Here is a 26879-nt window from a genome sequence, read left to right on the forward strand (position 1 = left end):
CTTCCCGTCTCACCTTTCTCTCACCTTTACCTTCCATCCACTTTCTTTGCCTGTCTCTCTCACTCGTCATCACAGCATACAGTGGAACTAGCCTGTGATCATCTCAAACTGCAGTGGGTTTCTGAACTTGTTCCATCCAGTTCCCAACAGTGGGACCAATGCTGAGGCCAGACTTCTTTGTTGAGGCAGCGGGGCTGTTTTGCTCCAAACATAAAGGAAGCAGACAGAGTGTTTTGAACGCTGTTGTCATATGAGCCATTAGGCTTGTTTACTTCCTCCAAACTTAACCTAATAGTTTGCCTAAGGCAGGGGTGGGTGTGCACTCTGAACCCACCAGTTCCAAACTCTCATTAATCCTCAGACTAGCCTTCCTCCCCGCCAGAAATGGTCATCTTATTAAGTCATTTAGTCACTACTGAGCTGTGTAATTGGACAGTGGAGGCTGATTGGAAACGTTTGAGTAAGTTAGAAGTAATAAAGGGCTCAGGCCCGGATTAAACACTGGATGGCCTGGTTTGTGCACCTATAAAGGGATACTTGACAGAAAATGTGTCCAGTGCAGTCTTACATAGTTGAAAAATTTCCTTTAAATAGATGACAGTACCTTGAAGAAGGAAGATCACTTGTATCAAGAAAATGTCTTTGGATTCAAGATTATTCCCTTTGGTCTGTTTGATCCAAGTCCTCTTGATTTGGAAAACAAGTTTAACGATCACATTTTAAGTTGTCCGTGCTGCGCTCACACCCACAATAGAGAAAGGACAGATACTGACAGCCTTCTGTCCATCAACACTTTGTAAACCTCTTCCTCCTTAAGAAAGCTGCCAGTGGCTTGTAACATTTCCGGATCCAAAACATGAAAACATTGTAACTTAAAGCAGGTCACTCCAGTCATGAAGATGACACAGACTGAACAGGAATGTTTATAGCATTATCATTAAAGATTTCTAAAGCTGTAAAAGTTGCTGAAAAGATGCAGCACAGCCCATAAATGTTATTAATACAGTTATTGTTATTGCTCACAGTAAAACTCGGTACCATAATCATAATAAGCACTAGTAATTACGCATACCCTGCTTCCTTAATTTGATGTGCTTCTTGTTGAATCAAGACATCGCGGTGGACTTTATGCAGAGAGAGATTATTTAAAGAATGAGAGATTGGAAGAAATAAGATATATTATGGGTTAGGACTCAGGGGCAGAAACTTAAAATAACCTTGTTTGGTTTTATTAGATTTGTTTTCATGGCACCTAAGTGACCTTTCCCTCTCTTTTTCTGTCTCTGTCTCCACAGCAGTCCTATGCTCCTCCCCCTCCACCCATGGCTCCACCCAGCCCCAGCACCACAGGAGGAGGAGGTGGAGGTGGAGGAGGAGGTCAGGGAGGAGGGCTAGTGGAGCAGCTCAGTAAGACCAACCTGTACATCAGAGGCTTGCCGCCGGCCACTACTGACCAGGACCTCATCAAACTCTGCCAGCCGTGAGTTCTGTTCTATTCTATTCTATTCTATTTAATTTGATGATATGCATATGAGTTAAACAGCATCCTTCAGTGCAGCTGAGTTCAGTTCATTACTGCTTAGTTCACTTTGGCTTGTGGTAATTAGTTTCCAACAGCAGCTTCTAATGAGTATCAACAGTTTGCTCTTGACCTCTGTGTCCCTCCTCTGTGCTTCCTCTGACGTAAAAGCACAACCTAACCGGGGCTAACCCATCCACTCTCTTTGTATTTGGTCACCCTTAACACATACACACGCACACACGCACACACGCACACACGCACACACACACACACACACACACACACACACACACACACACACACACACACACACACACATATTGACACATTAGGATACACACATACATCTTTCTTTTCACTCTCAGCGGAAGTTTTAAACCCTGCTGTGTCCAACAGATTTACCAACTTTTTGAGACATGTCATGTTTAATGACATTGAAATAAAATATTTAAGTGGCAGGTGTCGTCACTCATTTCATGATAGTAGTAAAAATTAGGCTGTATTGAATTGTAACTGCACTGCATTTAAAGGTACCAAGTGATACCAGTAGAATTTGAAATATGATGATTTTGGCAATCCAGTATTTTACAGTGGCTATTGCAAAGATTATCTGCCAAAATGAAATACATCTTCATTAATTCCAATACCGAATTTGCAGTTTGGATATAGTTTTTACAAAACATTTTATTGTTTAGTAAACATGGATATAGCTTTTACTAAGATGTTTAGTAAACTCTATATCCAAACTGCAAGATCAGTATTGAAACTGAAAGTTTATTCTTAACCTTGGAAACATTTGAGAAAAACAATCTCACAAAGTCCAGTCAGAAAGTGTTTCCATTTGTTTGATTCAATCTTCCTCAACCACTGTATGTGTGTATATATATACATATATATATATACATATATAATGATGTGGTATCCCTGATTATACCCAGCCTGTTTTAACTTGACATGTTATAACAGGGAACTGGACTCAATAGCGTGGGGTCCTTCACTTCCTCTTCTCTTCCTTCAAGCTAATATTCGATTTTGTGCATTTCATTCTCAATTGTCCCCATTTGAACAAACAGAGTCAACACAGAATGTAATACAAATGATAAACCAGTTCTCCCACAGAGTGTCTTGTTTGCCCACAGCTAACACCACATATCAAATGTAATTGGAGAATTATAAACTGAGCTAAATATTCTGCAGTTAAAGGCTTTAAATGATCTCATCGACATTTGTAATTGATCTAATTGATTTTGGAATAGAGAAAAAGGCAGATAAAAATGAAATGTGCAGACTATAACACACACACACACACACACACACACACACACACACACACACACACACACACACACACACACACACACAGATAAACCCACCTTGCCCTTCTGCGTGTCAGCTGCAGTTCAAGCCTGTTGTATTTCTGCTTAGCCCTGAAGGTGTTCTGGAAAAACAGGGTGAAAAATGTGGGCCAATAAAAGTTTCATTAGATGCCCAGTCAGTGTACCAAGTGGCCAGTAACATTTAGGAAAGGTCAGTGGGGGAGGGGGGGCTGTGTGTTCTGTTGGGCAGCAGTCTTAGCCTTGGGTTTGCAAATCTCTCTGGCTTTCGTAAATAGACTGAGTGGCACTTTCCTGTCACTCACTGACATGACATGCACACATGCGCGCACACACCCGCACAGCCATTTCCTTCATTCATGCACCCAGTTCCAATGAATAACACGAGGACAGTCCCTTGACACTGACACACACACGTACACACACACACAAACTCTTTCAACTCAATGTCATCCTCATCCTTATTGTTATCAAGCATGGCTTTTTTTTGTGCACCAACCCGGCCACCAGCACCATACTCTCCCTTCCAATTCTGTCATCTTCCTCATTTCCTCCTTGCATCCCTCTCTCTGTCCCCCTCCTTCTATCCCTCACCCCTCCCTCGCCTGCCTCTCTCCCTGTCTCTGTGCCAGTTCTCAGAGTGTCAGTGAAAAGTGCTGTTGTCAGCTGACATTTCCAATCACTCCCCGGTTGCCCAAACTATGGACACACTTTTAACGTCTGGGGACAGAGCAGAACGTGAGCGGAATCTAAAGCGAAGCGCAAGGGCCATTTCTCTCTCACTCGTTCATTTTCACTCACACTAGTTGTCTTGCTGTCTCTCTCTCATGCTTACCACGTTATCTGTCCATCTATACATCTATCTATCTTCTTGTCTCTACCTAATGATGGAGGGGTTGTATGAGGAAAAACAATCTTTAACCACCCAAAGCCAGGCAAAGGAGAAATTGCTGAAGAATATAAAACACTGAATGAGTTTACAGTCTCTCGTTAATCACCTTGGCTGAGTTAGAAAAACTAAAGTCTTGATCTAAAACCTGCAGAAGGGCTAATGGAAATTTGAAAAGCTTCACATGAATGTGCTTGGTGTTTTGGTAGCAGGTGATTGTTATGAAAGCTGAACCCTAGACATATCTTTCTGTCCTGAAATATATTACATAATATTTCAAAGACAGATTCCATCTTTAATCATCAGGGTTTCAGTGACATAAGCCATCCTTTAAATTCACAGCACATTGCCTTTTCATCATGGAAACACTCTCAGACTTCATTTCTTTATAGTGCCTGAAGATGTTAAACTACATATCGGGAATGAATTTGAAGACTTCTGAAGCACTGCACTCTGTCCTCCCTCTGTGTTGGTCTATTTGAGTCTAACTGGCAGAGAGGGGGAAAAATGAGGGAAATGCAAGAGACAAGACAGCTGTATCAGATCCCCAATTAGGAGATACCACACACAGAGACCAACCTGTGTGTACGCTCATAAGTGCACACCCACACACACATACAGAGCCTCAGACAGAATACACAGAGCCAACAAATACACAGAATGTCCACATATACATAATGTATCTACAGTATATACTCACAGACATCCTAGAAAGATGTAGAAATTATGTGTGAGTGTTTGTGTGCGTGGGTGTCGTTGTCGGTGAGAACTGTGGTTCAGCAGACATCAAACGGTGAGCATCCATACGCTGATGCTGTTGCACAAGGGAATGAAAACACAGATCTGATGCTTTGAGGGCCTTCTGAGGATTGTCATTAACACTTCACACACACACATGCAGCCAGGGTGCATGCTGATTTTGTCAAGCCTGCCAAAATTGGGTGCACTGAGTTTTGTATTGACATTCCTCCCTAAATCCTCCTGGAAAATACTGTCAGTTTCAGTGGCCTTACTGTTCTTTCTGTTTCACACTGCTTGGTGGAAAAAATCAAATCCCCAGTTTTGGCAAGGATTCTAAGGAGTTTCCATGTGTTGAAGAAGACACGTACCTTGTCCTAAAGGGATTGTCATAGTAAAAGTCAGTCTGTCAGCCCCCCCCCCCCCCCCCACACCACTTCTGTGGAAAGGCATTCTTCTCAGGCTTATAGTAATGTGTTTCGGTGCTTTGTAGCATTTCTGTGAAGCCAATGAAAACAAAGAATTTTAGTTTGGTGAGTAGTTTAAAACGCTTGAAACGAAGACAGCGAGACTGAGAGGGAAGTTCTTCTGCAGTTTCTCAGTTTACTGTACCATATAAATACCTCTAACTCATTCATTTTTAATGATTTCTTTCAAAAGACTGCTGCTTTTTTGTCAGTTATCTGTAGATTTTAGACTGTCAGTTGGAAAATGTTTTGGGAACTTGTGATGAGCATTTTTCACAACTTTTATGCTGTAGTGACTTTGACCATGGCCTGATTGTTGGTGCCAGACGTGTTGGATTGAGTATTTCTGAAACTGCTGTCTCCTGGGAAACGTATTGTTGATGAGAGAGGTCAGAGGAGAACAGCAAGAGTGGTTCCAGCTGACAGAAAAGGCTACGGTAAGTCAGATAACCACTCTTTACAACTGTGATGAGCAGAAAAACATCTCAGACTACAACAGCAGAGGACCACATTGGGTCCCACTCCTGTCAGCTAAGAACAGAAATCTGGCTGCAGTGGGCACAGGCTCACCAAAACTTGACAGCTGAAGACTGGAAAAACGTGGCCTGGTCTGATGAATCTGGATTTCTGTGGAGTGACACAGATGGTCAGGTCAGAATTTGGCGTCAACAGCATGAATCCATGGACCCAACCTGCCTTCTGTCGGCAGTCCAGACTGGTGGTGGTGGTGTAACGGTGTGGGGAATGTTTTCTTGGCACACTTTGGGCCCCTTAATACCAATGAGTCATGGTTTGAATGCCACAGCCTGTCTGAGTGTTGTTGGTAACCATGTGCATCCCTTTCTGGCCACAATTCTCATGGCTACTTCCAGCATGATAATGCACCATGTCACAAAAGCAAGGGTCGCCTCAAACTTGTTTCATGAACATGACAGTGGGTTCAGTGTACCTCATTGGCCTCTCCAGTCACCAGATCTGAATTCATCAGACTTTTGGGATGTGGTATAACAGGAGATTGGCAGCATGAATGTGCAGCTGACAAATCTGCAGAAATGATGTGATACAATCATGTCATCATGGATCAGAATCTCAAAGATATGTTTCCAACATCTTGTGGAGTCCATGCCATGAAGAATTGAGGCTGTTTTGAGAACAAAAGGAGGCCATACTCAGTATTAATATGGTGTTCCTAAGAAAATTCTTGGTGAATGTATACTGTATGTCAAGTAGCTCTGAAATAAGTTTGGTTACAGTAATACAGAGCTAGCTTTGGTTTAGATCAATTTGTCAAGCTTGTTGGAAAATTGCTCTGCTGTTGCTTCACACTTCACTCCCATTACTGAATTTCTAGTTATGATGAGCATCCAATGGAAACATATTACATAACTAAGATCCCTTTCAGAACCCTTTCAGAACCTTTTCACTTACTTTTTCTATGGTACAATGGAAAGTAATGGAATAAGGAAGTGCTAACCCTGCCCATCTGGCTTATTTTAGTCCTTTGGTGGTACGTTTTACATATTTTAACAGTTTTTATGAGTGTTTCATGTGCCACTGCCATTGGGTCAAGTGCAGGTCAATGATGTTTAAACTAGTTTCAAGCTTCTGCTGGAATCAAAGAAAGGCTTCCAGTTGGGGGTTGAATTCAGAACAGGACATTCCGCACTTTTCTCTCCTTTTATTCGAAACTACCTTCAACCTCCTTACTTCATCATCTGATCTGTCATCAATACTTTCTTCCATTTCTTCGACACAATAGCAGATTGTTGTAGCTGCCTGGATAAAATGTAATTTTACCACTGAGTCACGTACAGAGTGAGAAACCATTTTGGATGATGCAGTGTTGTTGTAATTTGACATTTCCCTAAGGCCATGGCGTCATCCTCCACTCCTGTCCTCCCCTCCCCTCTCCTCTCCTCTCTTCTTTTGTTTTTAAGTCCAGCTAAAATGTGTAACTAGAGAAAGAACAGGTGTATTTTTTTTGTATGTCACACACATTGATCTGATGATCACACACACACACACACACGCGCGCGCGCAGCCACACAATAAACATACGCTGTATTAGTTTTCCATCTTGTGAAAAAGGACAACTGTGAACATATTTTGACAAGATTCATAATGTGTCGAGCCAGGTACCTCTATCTCTGTCTTTCCCTCTCATTCTCTCTTTCTTTTTCACACACACACACACACACACACACACACACACACACACACACACACACACACACACACACACACACACGCACAAACAGAGTCTGGAAATGTTTCATTTTTCTCTGCCGGGAACAACAACCTGCCAAAACAGCAATGGTGCATGATATCTTTGTCATGCATTTATACTCACTCTACAAATGCACACACATACACACACACACACACACACACACACACTTGCAAGGAATTGCACCCAAGTATCTGTATGCTCAAATGTGTGCACATACACTCACATGTGCACTGAAGGTGTTTACACTCACACACTGACACCAAGTTTGAATCACATGGAGGCAGAAGTCAACAAAGATCTGGGTATTGCCAGATGGTGTGTGTAATGTGTGTGATTACCGCCTTGGTGTTTTTGATCGGTGATGTTGCCTTTAGTGTTTGTCCGCATGTGTGTTTGTGTGTGTGTATATGTGTGGGCGATTAGTCCTGCCTTGTTTTTTCTGAGTGTTTTCCACATCTGCAGCCATTGGATTGCTCCCTGAACCGCAGGCCAAAGACCTTGTTTACCACCAGCCATGACTTTGTAAAAAACTCCTGGGCAAACATCAGACTTGATTTCAGCCTGTCACAATCTGTGGATTTGTAAATATCCTAAAAATATCTTAAATTGGACGAAAATGTATGAAAATTGAGCATTGTTCACAAAAAAGCAGTGATTTTTCTCTCTAACAACTGCAAAATCATAAACTGCTCAGCTGTCATGTAATGTGTGATAGCAGCCTTTAAAGCTTTTTTCTGTCTTTATTTCTAAAGTCTCCTGTCCCAATAGAGTTTGATGTGAGGCTGTCAGGCAAGCTAGTCTCTGTTCTCTTCTTCTCACTGACAGGAGCAGTTGGCTGACAGACTCTCCTCATGGTGACAACTAAATGATCTCTTCTTTATTAAACACCTCTTCCTATCTCTCCATCGCTCCCTGACTACCTCGCTTCCTCCTCGCCTTCAGTGTCTCTTTTTATCTTTTGACTGACTGCTCTCCCTCTCGTTGTCTATTTCTCATTCCTCCAAGTCTCCTGCTCCTTCGTTTTGCTTTTTTCACCTTCTCTGCTTGTAACCTCTTGCGTTGTATCTTTGCCTGGTTTCTCTATTGGTTTTGTCTGCCACCCCCATTCTCTCCACTTTTTTTTTACTCTAAAAAGGAAGAGGGAATATACTAATATCCCTCACCTGGGGCCACCAAACAGTCAGCTAGCTTGTCAGTCTGTCAGTCTGTTTGATAGTCACTCAGCCAGCCAGTCAGCCATTGTGCAGCAGTGTTAAAACATTAATTAAAAAGTCTCGTCCACAGTGCCAGACAGTGATCCAGGCTAATCTCAGCGATCCAAGTTTTCTGTCACAGCTTCCTGTGTCACTCCTCCCACCCCCCACCCCCCCAACCCCCACCCTACCCCTGTTTTCCTCCCTCCTCTCTCCTCACACCCTATCCGTCCCTTTCTCATTTTTTTGTCTGTTTCTTGTTCCTCTCTGTCCAAGAGGAAGGAAAGGCCAGGCTAGTAAGAAACGATATTAACTTCTTCTAGCAGTGGGATTGAGGGGAAAATAAGGAAAGAAGGCAAAGAGAGAGACAGAGGTGTCAAACATAAGAAAAAGAGTAAAGTAGTGAAATGGACAGGAGACATTAAAATTTGGCAGAGAGAACGGCTAGAAAGAGGTACGGAGGTTGTCTGTCACTCTTATAGGCCCTTCTAGCAGGAGTGGTTACCATACAGATGTCTGTTGTTATCATCATTTTTCAGACAGTACTGGCTGTGTTCTGATGCCTACGGTTAGGATTTGAAATAGAATGTACAGAATGGATAAACAGAAGTGTAGATGAAAAATTTAACCGTGATAAGGTGGATTCTCTGAGAAAGTGTGTTAGGATCAAAGTTTTACCAGATGATAGCGTTCAGAGGCTTTTCTACCAAAAGTTCCAGGGAATTTCACAAGCACTGATGTCAACTGTCCCAGGGGTAAAAGGTCCAAAGGCGAATTGTGATTTATGTTTCCATAGCAGGGCCAAAGCCTCAGGAAGATTAAGCAAATTAGTCAGCCGATGTAATAAAAGCGCACTGGTCACCTTTCATGTCATTTATACGAGCATGTAATGTTCTATGCTGCAAAAATGGGCAACAAAGCCTGAACTTTGTCGTCCGTCCATCGGTTATAAAATCTCTTGGGCTGCTCCATCCTGATTATTATCAGCCACAAACTAAAAGCAGAATAATGTGTTTGCAGTTGCAGGTTTTTAAAAATGCTGGGTGTGTAAAATTGCTGCGGACGACACTAGTGTACTTGACCAATTGGAGACGTTCAGCACTGCAAGCCCCACCTTGAAAATTCCTGAATCTTCAAGCAGGGCTTATTTGGGGGGTGAATCAACCTCAGCACTGAATTTAGACCCTGGTTCCACCTGTGGAGACGCAGGTCTGAGAACTGAGTTCCTCAAAAGGTTTCCATTTTCAAAGTTCCTGCAGTGGAAGAGGACCTTTAGATGACAAGTTAATGTAATTACAATTCATCCTGAGGGGGACTTTGGTACTAGGGATATCTATACCAAAGTTCATGGCAGTCCACCCAATGGATGAACTAGATGAAAAGTCAGAGGATCACCATAGTCATTTGGGATTACATGATTGTCTGTACAAAATTTCATGGCAATACATCCATTAGTTGTTGAGAGATTTCAGTCTGGACCAAAGTGATGGACTGATTGAATGACCGACTGACAGACTGACATTGGCACCTTAGAGCCATGAAAGTAGCATGGCTAACAACTCATTTGCATTAGACTCAAAGCCTAACCCTAACATATATTGCTCCAGATGTTGAAAATGGCAAAACTGATTCAACATTTAATCACAATGCTTCATTGTTTTTTTTTTACAGATATGGGAAGATTGTGTCAACAAAGGCCATCCTGGACAAGAACACCAATCAATGCAAAGGTGAGTGAGCATCCGTTGACTTAATCCAGTGTGGTTATCTGTAGCCTTGCAAAGTCACCCTATGTAGTGAGGTCCAAAAGTCTGAGACCTTCAGAGAGTGCTATACCACAGGCGTAGCACTCTACTTCAAAAGCTCAGATTCGGGTATGAGATTTTAGTCTGGAAAACATCAGTTGAGAACTGATTGAACTTGGCAGCTTAAACACAAACCGATCAGTGCACTTTGGGGAGTGGTTCTGTTTTTATGAATCTCTACCCCTTTTACTTTTTCGAATCCCTGATTAATCAGTGCCTGAAGGTTTTACAATGGGCTAAAATGTCTGTCAACGGACATTGTGATGTCAAATTAAAACATTGTTTCAACTTTCTTGTTTTTATGTGGTATGGGTGTTTGTTTTTACACTGTATACAGCACGACAGTATTGACTTCCTTAATGACCATGTCATCCTTTAATCTATATAAATGATGCACTGCTAGAGCAACCTCATTTTTAAAAATTCTCTATGATGATGATTTCAGGATTGCACCCCAATGACGCTCTTTGAAAGCAAGATGTTGGCATTGTTGTCATTGACCAAATCAAAATGAAGAACATCATACAATAGCTATAATGTGTTTCAAATAGTCTCTGTGGTGAATGAGGCTCACTCAAGTGCCTTGTGATGAGGGTCTGCTTGATTGCTGGAGAGGTCTGAACAAAGCACTGATCAATATGATTGTAGTCGTCTTCTTGTGAAGAGGCGCACCTGTAATCAGCATATCAACTTAAAAAGTGTGTGTGACGGAAAACCAGTCTGATTGTTACCGATGGCAGAGATGTAAATGTAGACTCTTTGACTTAACCTGCTCTGATTACTTGGAATAAATATTTTGAGTAAATGATTGCAGTCCTACCTGCCTTAACACTATATGTGGGACATCAAACTTAAGTGAATTGCCCCAGAAAACTGTTGTATTTCCGTTATAATCATGGATACTTCTAATCAGCCAGTTATGTGAATCTTAACAACTTCATCATTCCACTACCTACTTTGGCATCACATAATCAAATATGGCTTTGAGTTCTGAAAGCGCATTGAAGTGCCTGTCCTGAAATCATTACGAAATAACTGAAGGGAAGGCAGAAAATTCTGGAAACCCATTGATAATTAATTATTATCAATTAGCTAAATATTAATCAATTATTAATTAATCAATTATTCTTCCATTATCTTAACTCATTAAATTTTTTCAAATTTATTTCAATAAATATTTTGTTTTTGGAAGTGTAAGTTTAAGAACCTGTTTCATTACAGCCTCGTATTCATGTCTTTTATGTTTGCCAATTATGGCTTCAGGCTTCTTTTTAGTATGACTGACAAACGAAAAATAATATCCCTTTTATTTAAGATCATATTGCATTGGAAAGGCGATTTACATCCGGTGCCTACAACTTTAACATGTTCTACATTTTTTGGTCAACAGTCCCAAAACCTAAACTGAGCTTGTCCTACTAACAAGTATTTTCTGCTGATCCAAAGTCTTATATATCTTATTCGTTTGAGCCATAGACATGTCCAAAAACTATTAAAGACACATCAGTGAGACACACTGTTGGGCTGGCATGTTCCTTCATTGCGATGAACATGGGTACTGTGGTAAGGAAGTTGGTAAATATTGAGTAACAGACTATAAGAAAAATACACCTGCCTAAATCCCAGAATATACTTTCCACATCTGTGTGACTACGAGGGCCCGCATGGCATAAATTTCATCATTTGCCCTATGTCTACAGTGGTCTCTGAGTGCAGCTTGGAATTTATTACTTCACAGACAATAAGCACTGAAAGGTGAACAAGTACATTTATGCAGACACACAATGAGGTATAACCAGAACTCCCTGTCTCTTGTATTTCTTGCCAAAATCAGATAAAATGTTCAGTGAATGAAAATCTATGCTAATACTAATAAAGTAAAGAAAGAAGGCATGACTGAAGGACTGTGATTTAATCAGGTGCAAGTGATCATATGTTTTGCAGTATCAATTGCTCCAGACTCAAGCAGCAAGTTGACAGCCTGGTTTAATCACTTTTAGCCACATTTTGTGGTCTAATGTGGATGGACTAAAAATCAATCGAGAGCAAAAGTTTGAATTTGTGGTTTGACGATCCACCTGTGATGGTGTGCAATTGCAAGACTGAGCTGTCTCATGTGTGCACATAATACATGTTCAATAAAGGAAAGAGTTGAATACAGATTAGCTAAGATATACAAAGACAAAAGGTAAAAGAGTCAGAGAGGTAGCTGTACCCCTGGGTGATGTGCCCTAAAGAGAAATGAGAGGAGTGCCTTCAAAGGTATGTGTATGCCAGTAACAATAAGGAGAGAGTGTACAAGGAATAGAGCTCATTATTTTCCATAAAAATTGTGAATTTTTAGGTATTTATGCAGACTATTTTTTACAAATATGTGAAAATCAGATTTAAAAAATAAATAAAACTGTAAAAGCTGACTTTTAAAATTGCCATCTGCAGCCCAAAGACACCATAGTTTAACCGATTATTGTCTTTTAATTGTTTTTTCTTTTATTTGTGTTTGATCAAAATTTTTACTTCCCTTTCTCTTACCAGAATTGAAGTGTGTTTGCAGGAGAGACACGACTTTTAGTTGCACGAGTACATAAAATCCAGGTGAAAAGCATTTAAAACGATCTCCTCCTTTTCAAAAAATCTGTGTATTTTCTATACAAAATTAATGAGCCTTAAGTAGGTTTGTGTTTGACAACATGATACGTGTGTATTGTTGGCACGAGATCTGGCACTGAATTCCAGACAAGGCCTTTATGGATACTAAACATTAGAGTGACTGTTTCAAAATGCCAACCAATACATCCAGCCTTAAATTTATGCTTATTGTTTAATGCACAAAATATCCAGAATGCAGCAGCTGCAGCTATAGTAGTATAGGCGATGTTTACTGGCTGTGGCCCCCATCAGCAGTTCCACTGCTTGTAATGTAGACTTCATACATCTCTTAGCCAGTTGTTAACTCACAATGACGGAGTTTCATGATCAGTCGGCCATTAGAATGCCTTACAACCGGATAAGTGTTGGTTTGATTGCGGAGGCATTCAGTGGGGACAAGATAAGTGCTTAGCGTGACTAAGAGAGTACAAATTGGCACAGAGAGTTCTCTTGGAAAGGGAGGGATGGATGGGAGGAAGCACAGGGAGGTGGAGGGAGGGGGTAAAAAAAAACAGGGGCTGACAGAAAAGGAAGGGGACCCTTTGAAACTGATGATTTAGCAGACAGCCTCTTTTTTTCAGGAAGATTATGCGGAGCAGAAAAGAGAGAGGTAGAGAGCGTGAGAGATCTAGACAGAGACAGGTAAATAAATAAAGCGTTCTTCCTTTGCAGTCTACAGTGGGATCAGTTTGCATACTGCTGTTGTCATGTGAGAACCTTGTGATCCCAATGTCTGTGATGTGTCTACTTTATCTTTATCTAAGTGATTTTGTTGTGTTCTGAAATTTGATGTTATATGGGCTTTTAAAATCCTCTGAAGCCCTGTTCAGTGATTTAAAAAATGCACTGTCTTCAAGGTTTCTTTGCTTCTTTGTCCCTGAAAAGTTGATGTTTCCCTCTGGAAAAATATGTAAAAATATGAATGTAGGGTGCATAGATACGTTAAAAACACTATCCTGAGAATTAGTGTTTTATGAATTGTCATTTCAGTGAACAAAGAAAGCAAAACTCTTACTTTGTCCTCTGAAATAATCTAAAGATTTTCTCTGTAAAGTCCTCTGCTTTGTAGTGGGTAGCGGCTCAATGTTAAATACACTGACAGTTTTCTAGTTAGCAGCGTGGGAGCTCTGGGGGAGGGAGAGGGCACAGAGAACAGGATGGAGGAAGGAAGGGAGAGGAAACCACTTTAGATTGTAAAGGATTTCCATTTCCCAAAGACAAGCCCCCTCCCTCTCACTGTCTCCATGTCTCCTGCCTGTTCTCTGCCTCCCTCCCTCTCCTGTTGCTCATCTCATTCTTACTTTCTCTCTCTCTGCCTGCCAGTCTCTAACTCTCCCCCTGACTCACTGCCCCCCTCCCATTCCTCCTTTGCACCATCCCTCTCCTGTTCCCTCTGTACTCTGTAGCCCATTCTAAGGGCCCTAGGCCAGGAACTCTGGGAGCTCAGGGGATTAAATGGAAGCTCGGGATGTGTGTGTGTGTGTGTGTGTGTGTTATAGTCTGCACATTTTATTTTTATCTGCCTTTTTCTCTATTCCAAAATCAATTAGATCAATTACAAATGTCGATGAGATCATTTAAAGCCTTTACCTGCAGAACATTTAGCTCACTTTATAATTCTCCAATTACATTTGATATGTGGTGTTAGCTGTAGGCAAACAAGACCCTCTGTGGGAGAACTGGTTTATCATTTGTATTACATTCTGTGTTCAATCTGTTTGTCCAAATGGGGACAATTGAGAATGAAATGCACAGGATCGAATATTAGCTTGAAGGAACAGAAAAGAATGTGAAGGGCCCAAGGTGTGTGTGCGTGAGTGCTCATGTTTGTCTGTGCTTCCATCTGTGTCTGTGAGTGCATATGTGTGTGTATTCACGTGTGTGTGCGCTTCGTAATAATTTTTTTTTTTCATTCACAAGTGGAATATTTGCCAGGCCTGACTGAGCATGATGAATTTTCATCTCGGTGTCATCATAAGGCCACAGATGGGAGGGACAGGGCACAAATGAGGAGGATTATATAATTCAGTGATATTATTTTCATTCTTCCTTTCTCTGGAAATATCCTTATCATCCTGCCCTGACGGGTTATCATTTACATCCACATGAGATGAGCGGTTTCTCTGAATTAAAGAGGGTAGGTTTTTAGTGTATAGGTCATATGAAAATGTACAAATTACATATTAGGCAGAATCATGTCGTAGTAATTTGGCAAAATGTCTATCAGCTTGGAAGGCAGGCATCTGCGCACATAGTCAGCAAGCTTCCACCCAGCTGAAGTGTCCTTGAGCAAAACAATGAATCCCTACCAGCTTCTGGGGTGTGTTCTGTCACTGATACTTGACCTCTGACCTCCCTGTTCAGAGGGGCAAATACATTTTCAGAATACACATACGCTATCTTGCCTGTAGTGAGGAATAGTCCAACGTAATGGCACATTCTCTTCAAGGCTCATGTTTTATCATACCAAACTAGTCGTGAAATTAACTCTTGGATGAACTCTTATCAATCAAATGTTGAATGGTGTCTTGCAATAGGTATGACGTGCCAAGTCAAAACTCAGATGTATTTAGAAGTGAGGAGTCACTAAAAGGTGCATAGCAAAGCTAGATTATGTGCTAATATCTACAGTAACTCAATATTTTATTTAGAGAGCATGTACAAGGCTCCTGAGACATGAACTCAGTTTTCTGGTACGGTAACAGTTAAGTAGCACAATCAGCCAATTAAACCTTAGTGCTGTGGGTAAGAGTTTCATATTAAATAAAAGAAAAATTTAGATAGATTAATTTGGATAAAATCATGTCAAAATCATGTTACGGACGGCAGATCCTTTCCTCATAATAATATTATACAGGGCTTTATATTTTCCAGTGTTTCATATCACTAAAAAACACCAGTGTAATTTTGTCTCTATGACTAAAGATTTTATTTGTCAAATATTTGTTATTTTGTTTCTGTAAAAAACCTTTAATTTTTACATCCTGGATGGATCCGAATAATTGAAAATTGGCTATTACCAAAGGCCACAGGTTACTAATGATGAGTGAAATTCAAATTTTTATGCAGACCTGCTGTATCATCAACCCCCTGCTGCCCCCACAACACAGAAATATAATCATCCATAATGAATTCTATGCTTAATTATTGCACAGGAGGAAATGGAAATGGTTAAATAAACTACTAATGACGTACTCTAAACGAGTCAGTTTAAAAGTGTCACTGCTGCTGTCTAGGAGCATTATGCTATTCTACATACAATTTGTTTTGTGAAGAAGCTGATAAATCTCAATAATGAACTAAAACTTTACTGAACTGAAATATAATGTTTATCTCTGATAAAGCTTTGTGACATTAATAACTTATATGACTGGTACACAGACAATTCATGCAGCTCATTATTTTGATGCAGACGCATTTTTTTGTCCTTAAAGCACCAGCTTCATCAATGCAGTCGTTCTCTATTTCGACAACCATGTCCACTACTGATAATGTTGAAGCTACTGCCATCAAACAAAAGGCCCTTGTTTTGGACTAGTGGTGATTGAATTATCCATTGTGAGCCATGTTTTGGGTTTTATTTTGCCATGGACAGTCTGTGATTAAAAAAAACACCCATCAGTGCAAGTGTGGGGTATGAGAGACATGGAACTTTTTCTGGATTAAAATGAAAGCATCTTGCCAGGCTACTGATGAATACTGTATGTGCATTCTCAATTAGTTCAATTTTTTTAGTGTGACCCTAATTAGGTCAATATATGTTAAGTGCAGAAAACAGTGAATGCCTGTGTACGTGGTGTGCACGTGTATGTATGCATGTATACATATATTTGTGAATCTGTTTTCTGTGCTTATCTGTGTGGTTCTGTGTTTGTCGCAGTTGCTAATGTGTGCACGATAAATGTGTACGAGCTATAGTTAGACCTTGCATGTGTGTTTGTGTTACTCTGTTTTGGCTAAAATATGGGTTTCTCATTAGCAACAGTATAAATATTTGTGTGTGCAGCGCAGATCTTGCTGTGAAAGCAGCTTGCTGCCTTTGAACAATAAAAAAAAAAAATCATCTGCTTATCAGCAAAACTGTGGCTCCAAATCTTGGAAAAGACAGACAGACAAGAACAGATGTTAGGAATGAAGAGAGAAAGGGAGAGAGAGGAAGTGTTTTCCCTCATTCTGAACATCTTTACACGTAGGGTTGTGATGAGTGAGGCTTTTGAAATGTTGATCATTTAATTGTGTTAACATGCAGCAGACAGGCTGTGTCTTTTTTGCTTTTTTGTGACCACTGACATCTCCTTCGAGCCCCACCCATCTGACCCAGTAAAACAGGGCGTATTTCTGAAACTAGAGATTGATATGTGTGTGTTCAGAACTTTTGTCCTTCAGTGCTTCCTGTAGGGCCCAACCTAGATCCCCAGAGCATCAACAATTTGATACATTGTCGAAATACACACACACAGACACACACAAAATGATGCATATTATATCGTAATAAAATCAACTGGGATTCATTCTCTTTGCATCTTTATTTCTTTAAACCAGACTCTGAATCATTTTAATTGCTGCATAAAATTTAGAGAATTTTTCAGGATGTCACTGGTGCAGAGACATACAGTATTGACCATTACTATAGAAGCACCATGCACAATGACAGATTTAGAGTAGTAGAGGGACGAAATGAGCTCACAGGCAAGACAGTGGGGTATTAAATGTCGGACAATAGAAAGACAGCAGATTTTACATGTGAAGCTAAGGATTCGTTCAACATTGAGTCACTCTACACATTGTATAGCATATGTGTATATCTACAGACAATGCAGTACCATTATGAAGTACATTGAAAGACACTGGACTAATTACAAAACATGGTTATAATTCTAGTAGAAAGAGCTGTAATGTACATAAACATGTGCAGACATTAGAAGATCTTTTTGATCATAAACAAGATAGCAAGAGTTACCTTTATGGCACAAATTCAGTTGATGTTCTGTTCTAAAACACATTTAATGGAAATTTTGACACGTGTATTGGATTAATACAGTGCTGACAACAAATCACAGGCTTGGATTTCTGACAGAAATAAACACTGACTGGTTTTGCTCAGCAATATTAAGACCACCATTAACTATACAATATTCCTTTTTCTCTTTATCTTTTTATCCTTTTCTCCTCACCCTGCTCCTCCTCACCTCTATGTTACCACTGTTGTCTGTGTTTACAGGCTATGGCTTTGTGGACTTTGACAGCCCTGCAGCAGCCCAGAAGGCTGTGGCCTCGCTCAAAGCCAGCGGAGTCCAGGCACAGATGGCGAAGGTAAGCTTCACTCTCTGGTCTGCTTTATGTGTTTTTACTGAGGTGTTTGGCTTTCATGTGGTGCTGTATACTCCAGGTAGACTCAGTCATCATCTGTAAACCCTGGAGTAAAGCTGATGGTGTTAGTGGTAATGATGGTTGATTTTATTTGTGGTCATAATAATAATAATAGTGACAACAGTATTGTGATGTTGATAATAATTGGATTTGCTGTATATCAGTTATTCTGTTACATTGACAGATGTGAGACTTATAGATTCAGTTTTGTTTAAGTCAATAATGATATTATTGATTGAGCCCATATAGAGTTATTGATTAATGACTATGGTCATGATGAGATTATTGATCAAATCCTTGAAAAGATAGGAGAAAGGATAGAGCAGATGATCTGAACAGCTGAGCTGAGCTGATTTTTTTCCTCTAGTTTTTTATGTGTTCCTCTTGTATTTGTTCTCTGTTTTCTTTTCAAATGGCGATAATCATTTATGTTCGTGTTCATAGCCGTAGATGTTCATGTGTGCGCACATTAAGTAGTGTGCCTGTGTAAATGACAGAGAGCACAAGAAAACGGGGCTGTGAGCATTAAATCAGTTTTACATCTATTCATTAACTTGAATCCTATCTTTACACAGTGACAACGAATCGCCTACACACCTGTCTTTCTTTTCTCTCAAATAAAGCGTATAGGTTACCCTGCAGCATATGTGTGTGTGTGTGTGTGTGTGTGTGTGTGTGTGTGTGTGTGTGTGTGTGTGTGTGTGTGTGTGTGTGTGTGTGTGTGTGTGTGTGTGTGTGTGTGTGTGTGTGTAGCTGGCAGTGGTGGACAACATTGTTGTGCTAAAACATGTGGGCTTAACCAGCACAATCACATTATACTTATATGTGTGTAAGAGAAAGACACTGAATAGCCTGCTTTGCTTTCAGATTCATTAAGGCTGTATCACTGCATGCTTCCTTTTATAAATGAGAGAGGTGTGCAATTAAAATGGGCCAGTCTTCAGGCACCAGGAGCATCCCATTGAATTAAACAGCAGCAAGCCTCTGAGCCACCTTTGCCTCGCTCTTCTATTAAACCTCTTTTCATTAGACTTCCATCTCTTATTTTGTTCCTAACGGCTTGGGGGGGCATTTGGAAGAGCAGTGTTGATGTGTTTAGCTGTTATTAAAGAGAGAAGAACTCTCGACTCCTTGGAGATTGAGTTTTCCGGAGGGATGGAATGGAGGGCAAGGAGTCAATTCCAAATGAAATTAAACAGACTTCTTACTGTTTCATGAACTAATTATGCACAGAACTGCTGATGTCCTGGCTAAGTTTCCTGAATCAGGGTGCTATGAGAAAGTCGGTTTCACTGATGTCGGGTTTCCAGCTCGAGCCTTTAACATTTTGAAGGATGAGCAGCTTAATTGGGGTTCGACAAAATCTTCGTTTCAGTGCATTCAGTGCCAATTAGACTGACTGAGACAAATTTGTCCAAGTGAAAACTCATGCCATGCTAGTTCTTACATCTTTTTCAGAGTACACTGATGTTTTTTAGGTTAGCTGGGACAGAAACCTTTGTTCTTAGTTCTTATCTGCTGGAGAGCTGAAAGCCTTACCCCCAAAGACAGCAGGCATGTGGCAGTAGGGAGGGAAAAAAGAGTTGATTAGTGTTTGTGAAAGAGAGATGAGACATTTAAGGAAGGTGAATACTGATTATTTTTTAGGGAGCAGGGGTTTGGAGAAAGGTTTGTGTAACGCTATACTGATCATCGTACTGAGTCTGTAGTGGACTGAAATTCTGGGCCAAACACTTTGAATGCCTTAATGGGATTTAATCTTTGAAGATAAATTCAGCCAAGCATTCAATGTGCTCAACCTTAAACATGTTACATAAACTTGGGAAATATTAATAAGTTAAATGAAGCAGACTTGGTAATAATATAATAATGATATAAATGATATGCAGTGTGGGATAATGCTTCATGATGCTGGTTAAAGGTTATGCTTTAAATACGTTGTGCTAAAACTCACATAACTTTGGAATATTTGCAGCATATACTGTTTATTAAAAAAAATGACGGTGAAGACGTGAAGACTGTGTGTTTTATAGCAAATTGAAGGCGGTGTTGTGTGAATGGCTAAATCTTATAGTTAAGGACACAGTTTATTAGACACCAGTGAAAGTTGTCTCTTTTTAAAAGTAGAATCTGTGGACTGTGGTAGAGGTTCTGACAGGAGATACTACATCCTGAACCTTATTGACAAAATGATAAAAACATCTGTGCAGTAATGAATAGCAGGGAGAGCACCAAAGACAGGTTTAACAATGGTTTCAGATAAGCTCTCACTTTTTTAATCTGAACATTCAAACTCCATCAGTTGGAAATAGTGGACACGGAGCCCATGACATTTCCACAATCTCTCCAGTTCTCTACATTCACACTTAAAATAAGAAAATATCATCTTTCATTCAAAGAGCAGATTAAGTAAAGGGATTTAAATTATGGACTGGATTAGAGTGAAAAAGGGGTGTGAAAAACATTTATGCAGAGTCGGTGTTAAAGGTGAGAGAGCATGAGAACACGTTAACAATCATGAAAGTGCAAATTCAATAAAAACATGAGTTACAGTATACACATGACTGTGTTGCACATTAAGTGAGGGATGTGAGTGGTAATGTGCTGCCTGAGAGGCTAAACTCAGGGCAAGAAGTTTAATATAGTTCAAAGTTGCAAGCTCAGAAAATTTTAATTTAAATAAAATGTTTGTTAAGTCACTATCCATCACCGAACCAGGTAACACAATGGTGATTGGGCCTATGGCCTACTGATGGAAGTATTGCAATATTTAGATATATGCAGTAATACAAACTGGGTGTCTGCGGTGATATTCCAGGAAAAAATGCTGTTTTAAGTTGCTGCCAATGCAAACATTTCCCACTGCTGCAGCTTCACATTAAAAGCATTTAAATGGTGAAACACGAGTTGACTTTTTTTATGAAGTAGTCACAGGAAATGCAATGTGTTTGTCAGTGACCTCAACGCTTACCACTGTTCTACATCAAAAATGCGCCTACAAATCAAAACAACTGTCATTTTCGGAATTTTTGGAGAGCGAATCAGTTTGAAATATTGCAGGGAGTAATGGAACAAGAAGGAGCAGCCACAGTGAGTGTTAGATGAAGAGCTGCAGGCGACAGGCTGCACCTCCAACTTCTCACCCAGGTCACCAACTCTTCTCACTGTGTGTAGACTAATGCCATGTGCAGCATAAAATCATATCATGGTTGCTCACAAAATGATGGAAAAAGGCCAGTTATTGCCTGACTTCTTTATTAGAACGACAATACTGTTTGTTTTGCTGCCCCCAGAATGCTTTGACCTGTAGTATTAAACCACATTTGCTGTTACCACCAGTAACTACAGGTGTTGCCAAATCCACCTGGACTTAGATCTTTGAGACTGACACTTTAAAATACCAATAGGAGAGTATGAAGCAGCTATATATCTCATTGTGTAAGAAAAAATTCAACCTCAAAGTTAACCATGATTCTTCCTGACTTCCTGACATTACCTATGAATTAATTGGAGCACATCTGAAGCAAGATTAGACTGTTGGTGGGTATATAATTGTGCCCATTGTGAGAAACCTTTATCCATTAATCACTGCATCTTGCACAAACTACTTTTTGAAAGGTGCATATTTTGGTTGCGAAAAAAAACAAAACAAGAAGAAAATACAGTAAGCCAAGATGTGAAGAGAAAAGAAACTGCGTGTCCTACACTCACTTCTTCAGTCTTCTTGGTAATTACTGTTGACCTGAAAGATGATTACTGCTACAGCTGTACTTCCCCTCTTTCTTTCCTGCTTTCCCTCCGTTAGTTTTTCTCTCGCCCTGCCCCATTCTCACTTTCTCTCTTTGTATCTGTCTGTTCAATCCACTATTAACAAGTCATTCTTACACGTAAACTCCCTGGGTTACACAGGAGACAGTAGAATCTTTTAATGATAACTCTTGTTTTACCTTTAGTAATACCGTATTTTTAATGTTTCTATTACAGCTTTTTTTTTTAGTGTTGAGTCATAGAGCATGGCTTGTGTAATTTTCTTTGCACAGGTATGTGATGAGGGTGGGTGTGTTCTTTTCTATGTTTTCTATTTCCTATGCTTCTCCTTATATCCGTGAATCCTGCATCAACATAAACCAGTCACATGCTGCCCTTGCTAAAAAGCAGAATGTGTCTGTGTGTGTGTGTGTGTGTGTGTGTGTGTGTGTGTGTGTGTGTGTGTGTGTGTGTGTGTGTGTGTGTGTGTGTGTGTGTGCGCGCGTGTGTGCGTGTGTGTGAAATGTATGTAAAATTTTGTCATTGCAAAAGACTAATATTCCCAAGTAAAAAATATTTAGAAATTGAAAAATATTGTGTATTAAAATTCCTAGTGGGCACTTATTTATTATGCAAACACAAAGCATACACTCTACTATGCATATGAGCACTGTGTGTGTGCGTGCGTGCGTGCGTGTGTGTGTGTGTGTTTGTGTGTATAATAACAGTTACAGAGGACCAAGGTCACTATGCTAATTAGAGAGATGGTACCACTGGCAGTGACACTTCACACCTCCCTCCCTTCTTCTCTTCCTTTCTTCTTCTCCCCTCCATTTTGTCCTTGGCACCTCCTGCCTTTCTCTCCCCTTCTCTGTCTCTTGTTTCTTTCCTACTCGCCCCACTCTTTTTCATCTCTGTTCTTCTCTTCATCTGACCCCCCCCCCGCAACCCACCCTCCCCATCCTCTCTCCTGTACTTTTTTTTGTCACCCCCTCCTCTCTCTCTGTACATGTTTGAGTGTGTATGTGTGTTTGGGTGAGTGTGTGCATTTGCCTCCTCTGGAGTCATTAGTTACAGGGTTGAGTGAGGACAGAGAGTGAAGGATAGAGAGAGGGAGAGGGGGGGGGTCTGTGCGACTTGAGAGGAGAAAGCTTGGTGTGATGAAAAAGTGGGAGAGGACACACACACACACAGACACACACACACATAAAGTGAACTTCATTGCATGACTGTCATTTATCAGTCCTGACTAAACCCTTGGGTTAGTCCATTTGTAATCTTTCCTTCTTCTTTCTTTCTTTCTTTCTTTCTTTCTTTCTTTCTTTCTTTCTTTCGTCTTGCGTGCCTGTCTGATAAAAGCCAGATGCCTGATGTTCTCTTCACTGGGTTTACTGATATATCCAGCGTGTGCTAGCTTTCTCCCCTATGCACATATGTGTGTGCTCTGCCTGTATATTCTGTGACAGCTGTGAAGCTTAGTGATGGGAAGAGGAGGACAACAGAGCAGACGGAGACATGAAAAAAGATGAGCGGAGACAAAAACACATAGACAGGAAGACGTGTGCATCGCTCTTTTTCTCACCCTGCTTCTCTGTCACTCTAATCTTTTTCTTTCCTGAAACTGTCACCTTCTTTTTTCACCTCTGTTTTCCTTATCTTTCAGCCCAATTGTTCAAATGTGTGTTTCCTCTTTTTCTTTTCTTTTTGTATTCTTCTTTTTTTCTGTTTGCCTCAACTTGCTCTTTTTCGCCTTGACTTTCTCAGCCACATATAATACACTAACCTTTCACAAGGCAGTATATATAATATGGTATTTGATAGAACCCTGCTTTCCGAAGCAAACTCTGTGACAGAAAAGCATAATTTGAAAATGGTAAGACAGTAATAGTGCTGCTGTGATGTTTCTTCTGCTTTATGGTCTGTTTTGAAATTCAAAATGATTTGTCTCATATCTCTTTTAACCTACTAAAACATGTACATTAGAAAAACACAACCACTGTGTTACATAGTGAATGAGAATATGTTTTGCTTAGCTCTATGACACCCACTGACACTGCAAGTTTGTCTCTGGACAGTTGGAAATGATTAAAGGCCAACTGGAATTAGAAGTTTCTCTTTTTTTTCAAGTAAATATAAACTATGATGACACTGTAGCTATGGTTTTAATTTTTCAGTCTTTCAAAAGCGGATAAACCAATTTTTGGACATGTTTGTGGAAACAGCCAGCATTGTTGGGACATGTGCTATCATCCTCTGTGGTGTGCTTCTGTTATATTGTAATATTGTATGAAGGGTATTGCGTATAGTGTAAAGATGTTAACACTCTAATGTGTACACTCAGAAAGTAAAAGCTAGTTAGCATAGCTTGCTAACATAAGCTCTGATTTCCACCAGATGTTATTTTTTTTCATTTCATGTCATTTTTTGCTGTTATTAAACTCCGTGTTCTTATTCATGCAATTATCAGATCAGCCAGTCATGTGGTGGCAGTGCACAAAATCATGCAGCTACAGGTCAGAAGCTTCAGCTAATGTTCACATCAAACATCAGAACGGGGAAAAATGTGATCCCAACAGTTTCTAGAGTTTACTCAGAATGGTGTGAAAAACAAAAAACATCAACAGCGACAGTTCTACAGACAGAAACACCTTGTTGATAAGAGAGATCAGAGGAGAACGGCCAGGCTGGTTGGAGCTGACAGAAAGGCCACAGTAACTCAGCTCTTTACAATTATGATGAGAGAAAAACATCTCAGACTACAACGGCAGAAGACCACATCAGGTCCCACTCCTGTCAGCCAAGAACAGAAATGTGGCTGCAGTGGGCACAGGCTCACCAAAACTGGACAGTTGAAGACAGGAAAAATGTAGCTTGGTCTGTTGAATCTGGATTTCCGCGGAGGCACGCAGATGGTGGGGACAAAATTTGTCGTCAGCAGCTAGAATTCATAAATCCAACCTGCCTTGTGTCAACAGTCCAGACTGCAGGTGGCAGTGTAATGGTGTGGGGAATGTTTTCTTGACACACTTTGGGCCCCTTAATATCAATGAGTCATGGTTTGAATGCCACAGCCTGTCTGAATATTGTTGCTGACCATGTGTATTCCATTATGGCCACAATTAACCTTCTTCTAATGGCTACTTCCAGCATGATAATGCACGATGTCACAAAGCAAAAGTCGTGTCAAACCTTTTTCATGAACATGACAACAAGTTCGGTGTGATGTGTTATGGTGTTAATTGGTGATGACAGGTTTTCTTTCTTTAGAAATACCATGTCAGATGAAACTGCCAACTGCATGTTGTCCAACTGTCCTGCCATAGACAATTTCTTGTGATTTCCAACAGCAGGAGCCGACAAGGAGTCTTTTCTGCAACATTGTTTTACAGTTAAAGATCCATTTTAGATTAGGCATTTGATTAATGATAATAATCTTTTATTCCCCAAAAGCTACATCCTTGTGTCTGGTTCAAGGCAGAGTTTGACATTGTAAAATACAGACAATGAATCACATTTGGTTTAAAAGTGGAGGACAGCAGAGTGGCCAAAGATGCGTGTGTGCATGTGTATTCATAGCAGCTCCAAAATGAAAGCTGAATGTGCACTGTGTGTGTGTGCACACGTTGTACCCCTCTGTGTGAACCTGTGTCTTTTTGTGAGGCCAGTCCACCTCTGGTCCGACAAAAGCATGAGGAGGACAATGAGGAGAAGGAGGAAGAGAAAAGGAGAGAGAGAGGAGAGTAGTGGGAGGGAGCCTAGTGAGTGAAACCCAATCGAATTAAATGTAATCTGGCCTGAATGTGCACAACCATCAGCTGCTCTACAATCTTATTAACCCTGCATTACCAGCCCTGGGTTGGGTGTATGTGTGCATGTGTGTGTGTCTTTTTGTGTTAGTGTGTGTGGAGGGAGATGTTAGGGAGAGAGATGGAGGAGTTAAGTGGATAAGTGAGAAAAGAAAAGGAGGAGATGGACGGGATGGGAGGAAGAGAGTGTGAAAGGCAGAGGGACAGAGAAGAAAATGAAGAGTAATATGGGTTTTGGGGAGATTAATGTGCCTCTGTGGCATTGCTGATGAGAAAATATTTCTCATCTTAACAGTCATTTTAATAATTTCTTGAGACACTTAACAGTTTCTTAATGTTTGTGCATTAGCTTGTGTATTACACCATTAAAAGGGATTGATGTGCACAACAATCAGTGATACAATATTGTAACCACAATTGAAATCTTAATAAATGGCTGAAAATACTTGTGTGATGAAAGCACCAAGAGTACGAACACATATTTATCCAATAAGTTTTATGGTACCAGTTGGCTGCAACTCTTTTTTTCATAACAACAACAACTTAACACGTTTCGTAACGCAAAATGATCTGATTCCGTTTCTGTTCTTGGCAAATGACGTATAACTTCACTGCAGAATGAGAAACATAGTGTTAGAAAGGACAGTAGAAACACTAGTACGTTGCCCAAAAAGTCTTTTTAGACTGTTTTCTTCAAGTGCTTCTGTCACTGCTTATTACAGTACTTATTATATGCCACCATGAACAATACCCCACAGTTCATTTACAATTTAGCCATCCTACACACATTCACAAATAAAGGTGGAAATTCCATGAAAGTTTATTATACAGTAGTTTTTCTCTCTCTTGCAGTGGTCTACTATTTTCTGGGATATCAGCTTGATGTTTGAAAGACCTTGTGGTGTGTATCCAGCCCTGAGTGGCATACTGTAGCTTAAGTGATATGCAGCCAAGAGCTCATCCATCCAACGGGTCCCGACTCATAAATACTTAATGCAATGTGTTCATTAAAAATGATAATTTTAGCACTTGAAACAGGAGTCATGCCGTTTCAGAGAGGAAGTTTGCCAGAGCAAACAGTCAAAAGGGCAGTCACATGGAGAGACTTGACAAAGAACACAGAGGAGAT

General features: G+C 40.3%; 1 protein-coding gene across 2 annotated transcripts in view; it reads left to right on the plus strand.

Moving 5' to 3' along the window:
• Positions 1-26879, plus strand: part of LOC120784595 (RNA-binding motif, single-stranded-interacting protein 3-like) — a 115821-nt gene that overhangs the window by 30748 nt on the left and 58194 nt on the right. The window contains exons 2-4 of one of the 2 annotated variants that reach the window (XM_040118518.1): positions 1299-1480; positions 10045-10103; positions 18049-18140. In XM_040118518.1, the coding sequence (XP_039974452.1) occupies positions 1299-1480; positions 10045-10103; positions 18049-18140 (333 nt within the window). Of the gene's footprint in view, positions 1-1295; positions 1481-10044; positions 10104-18048; positions 18141-26879 lie in introns of both variants that reach the window. The other variant, XM_040118517.1, reaches the window with a different exon arrangement.

Source organism: Xiphias gladius, chromosome 22 (genome assembly GCF_016859285.1).
Source record: "Xiphias gladius isolate SHS-SW01 ecotype Sanya breed wild chromosome 22, ASM1685928v1, whole genome shotgun sequence".
NCBI lineage: Eukaryota > Metazoa > Chordata > Actinopteri > Istiophoriformes > Xiphiidae > Xiphias > Xiphias gladius.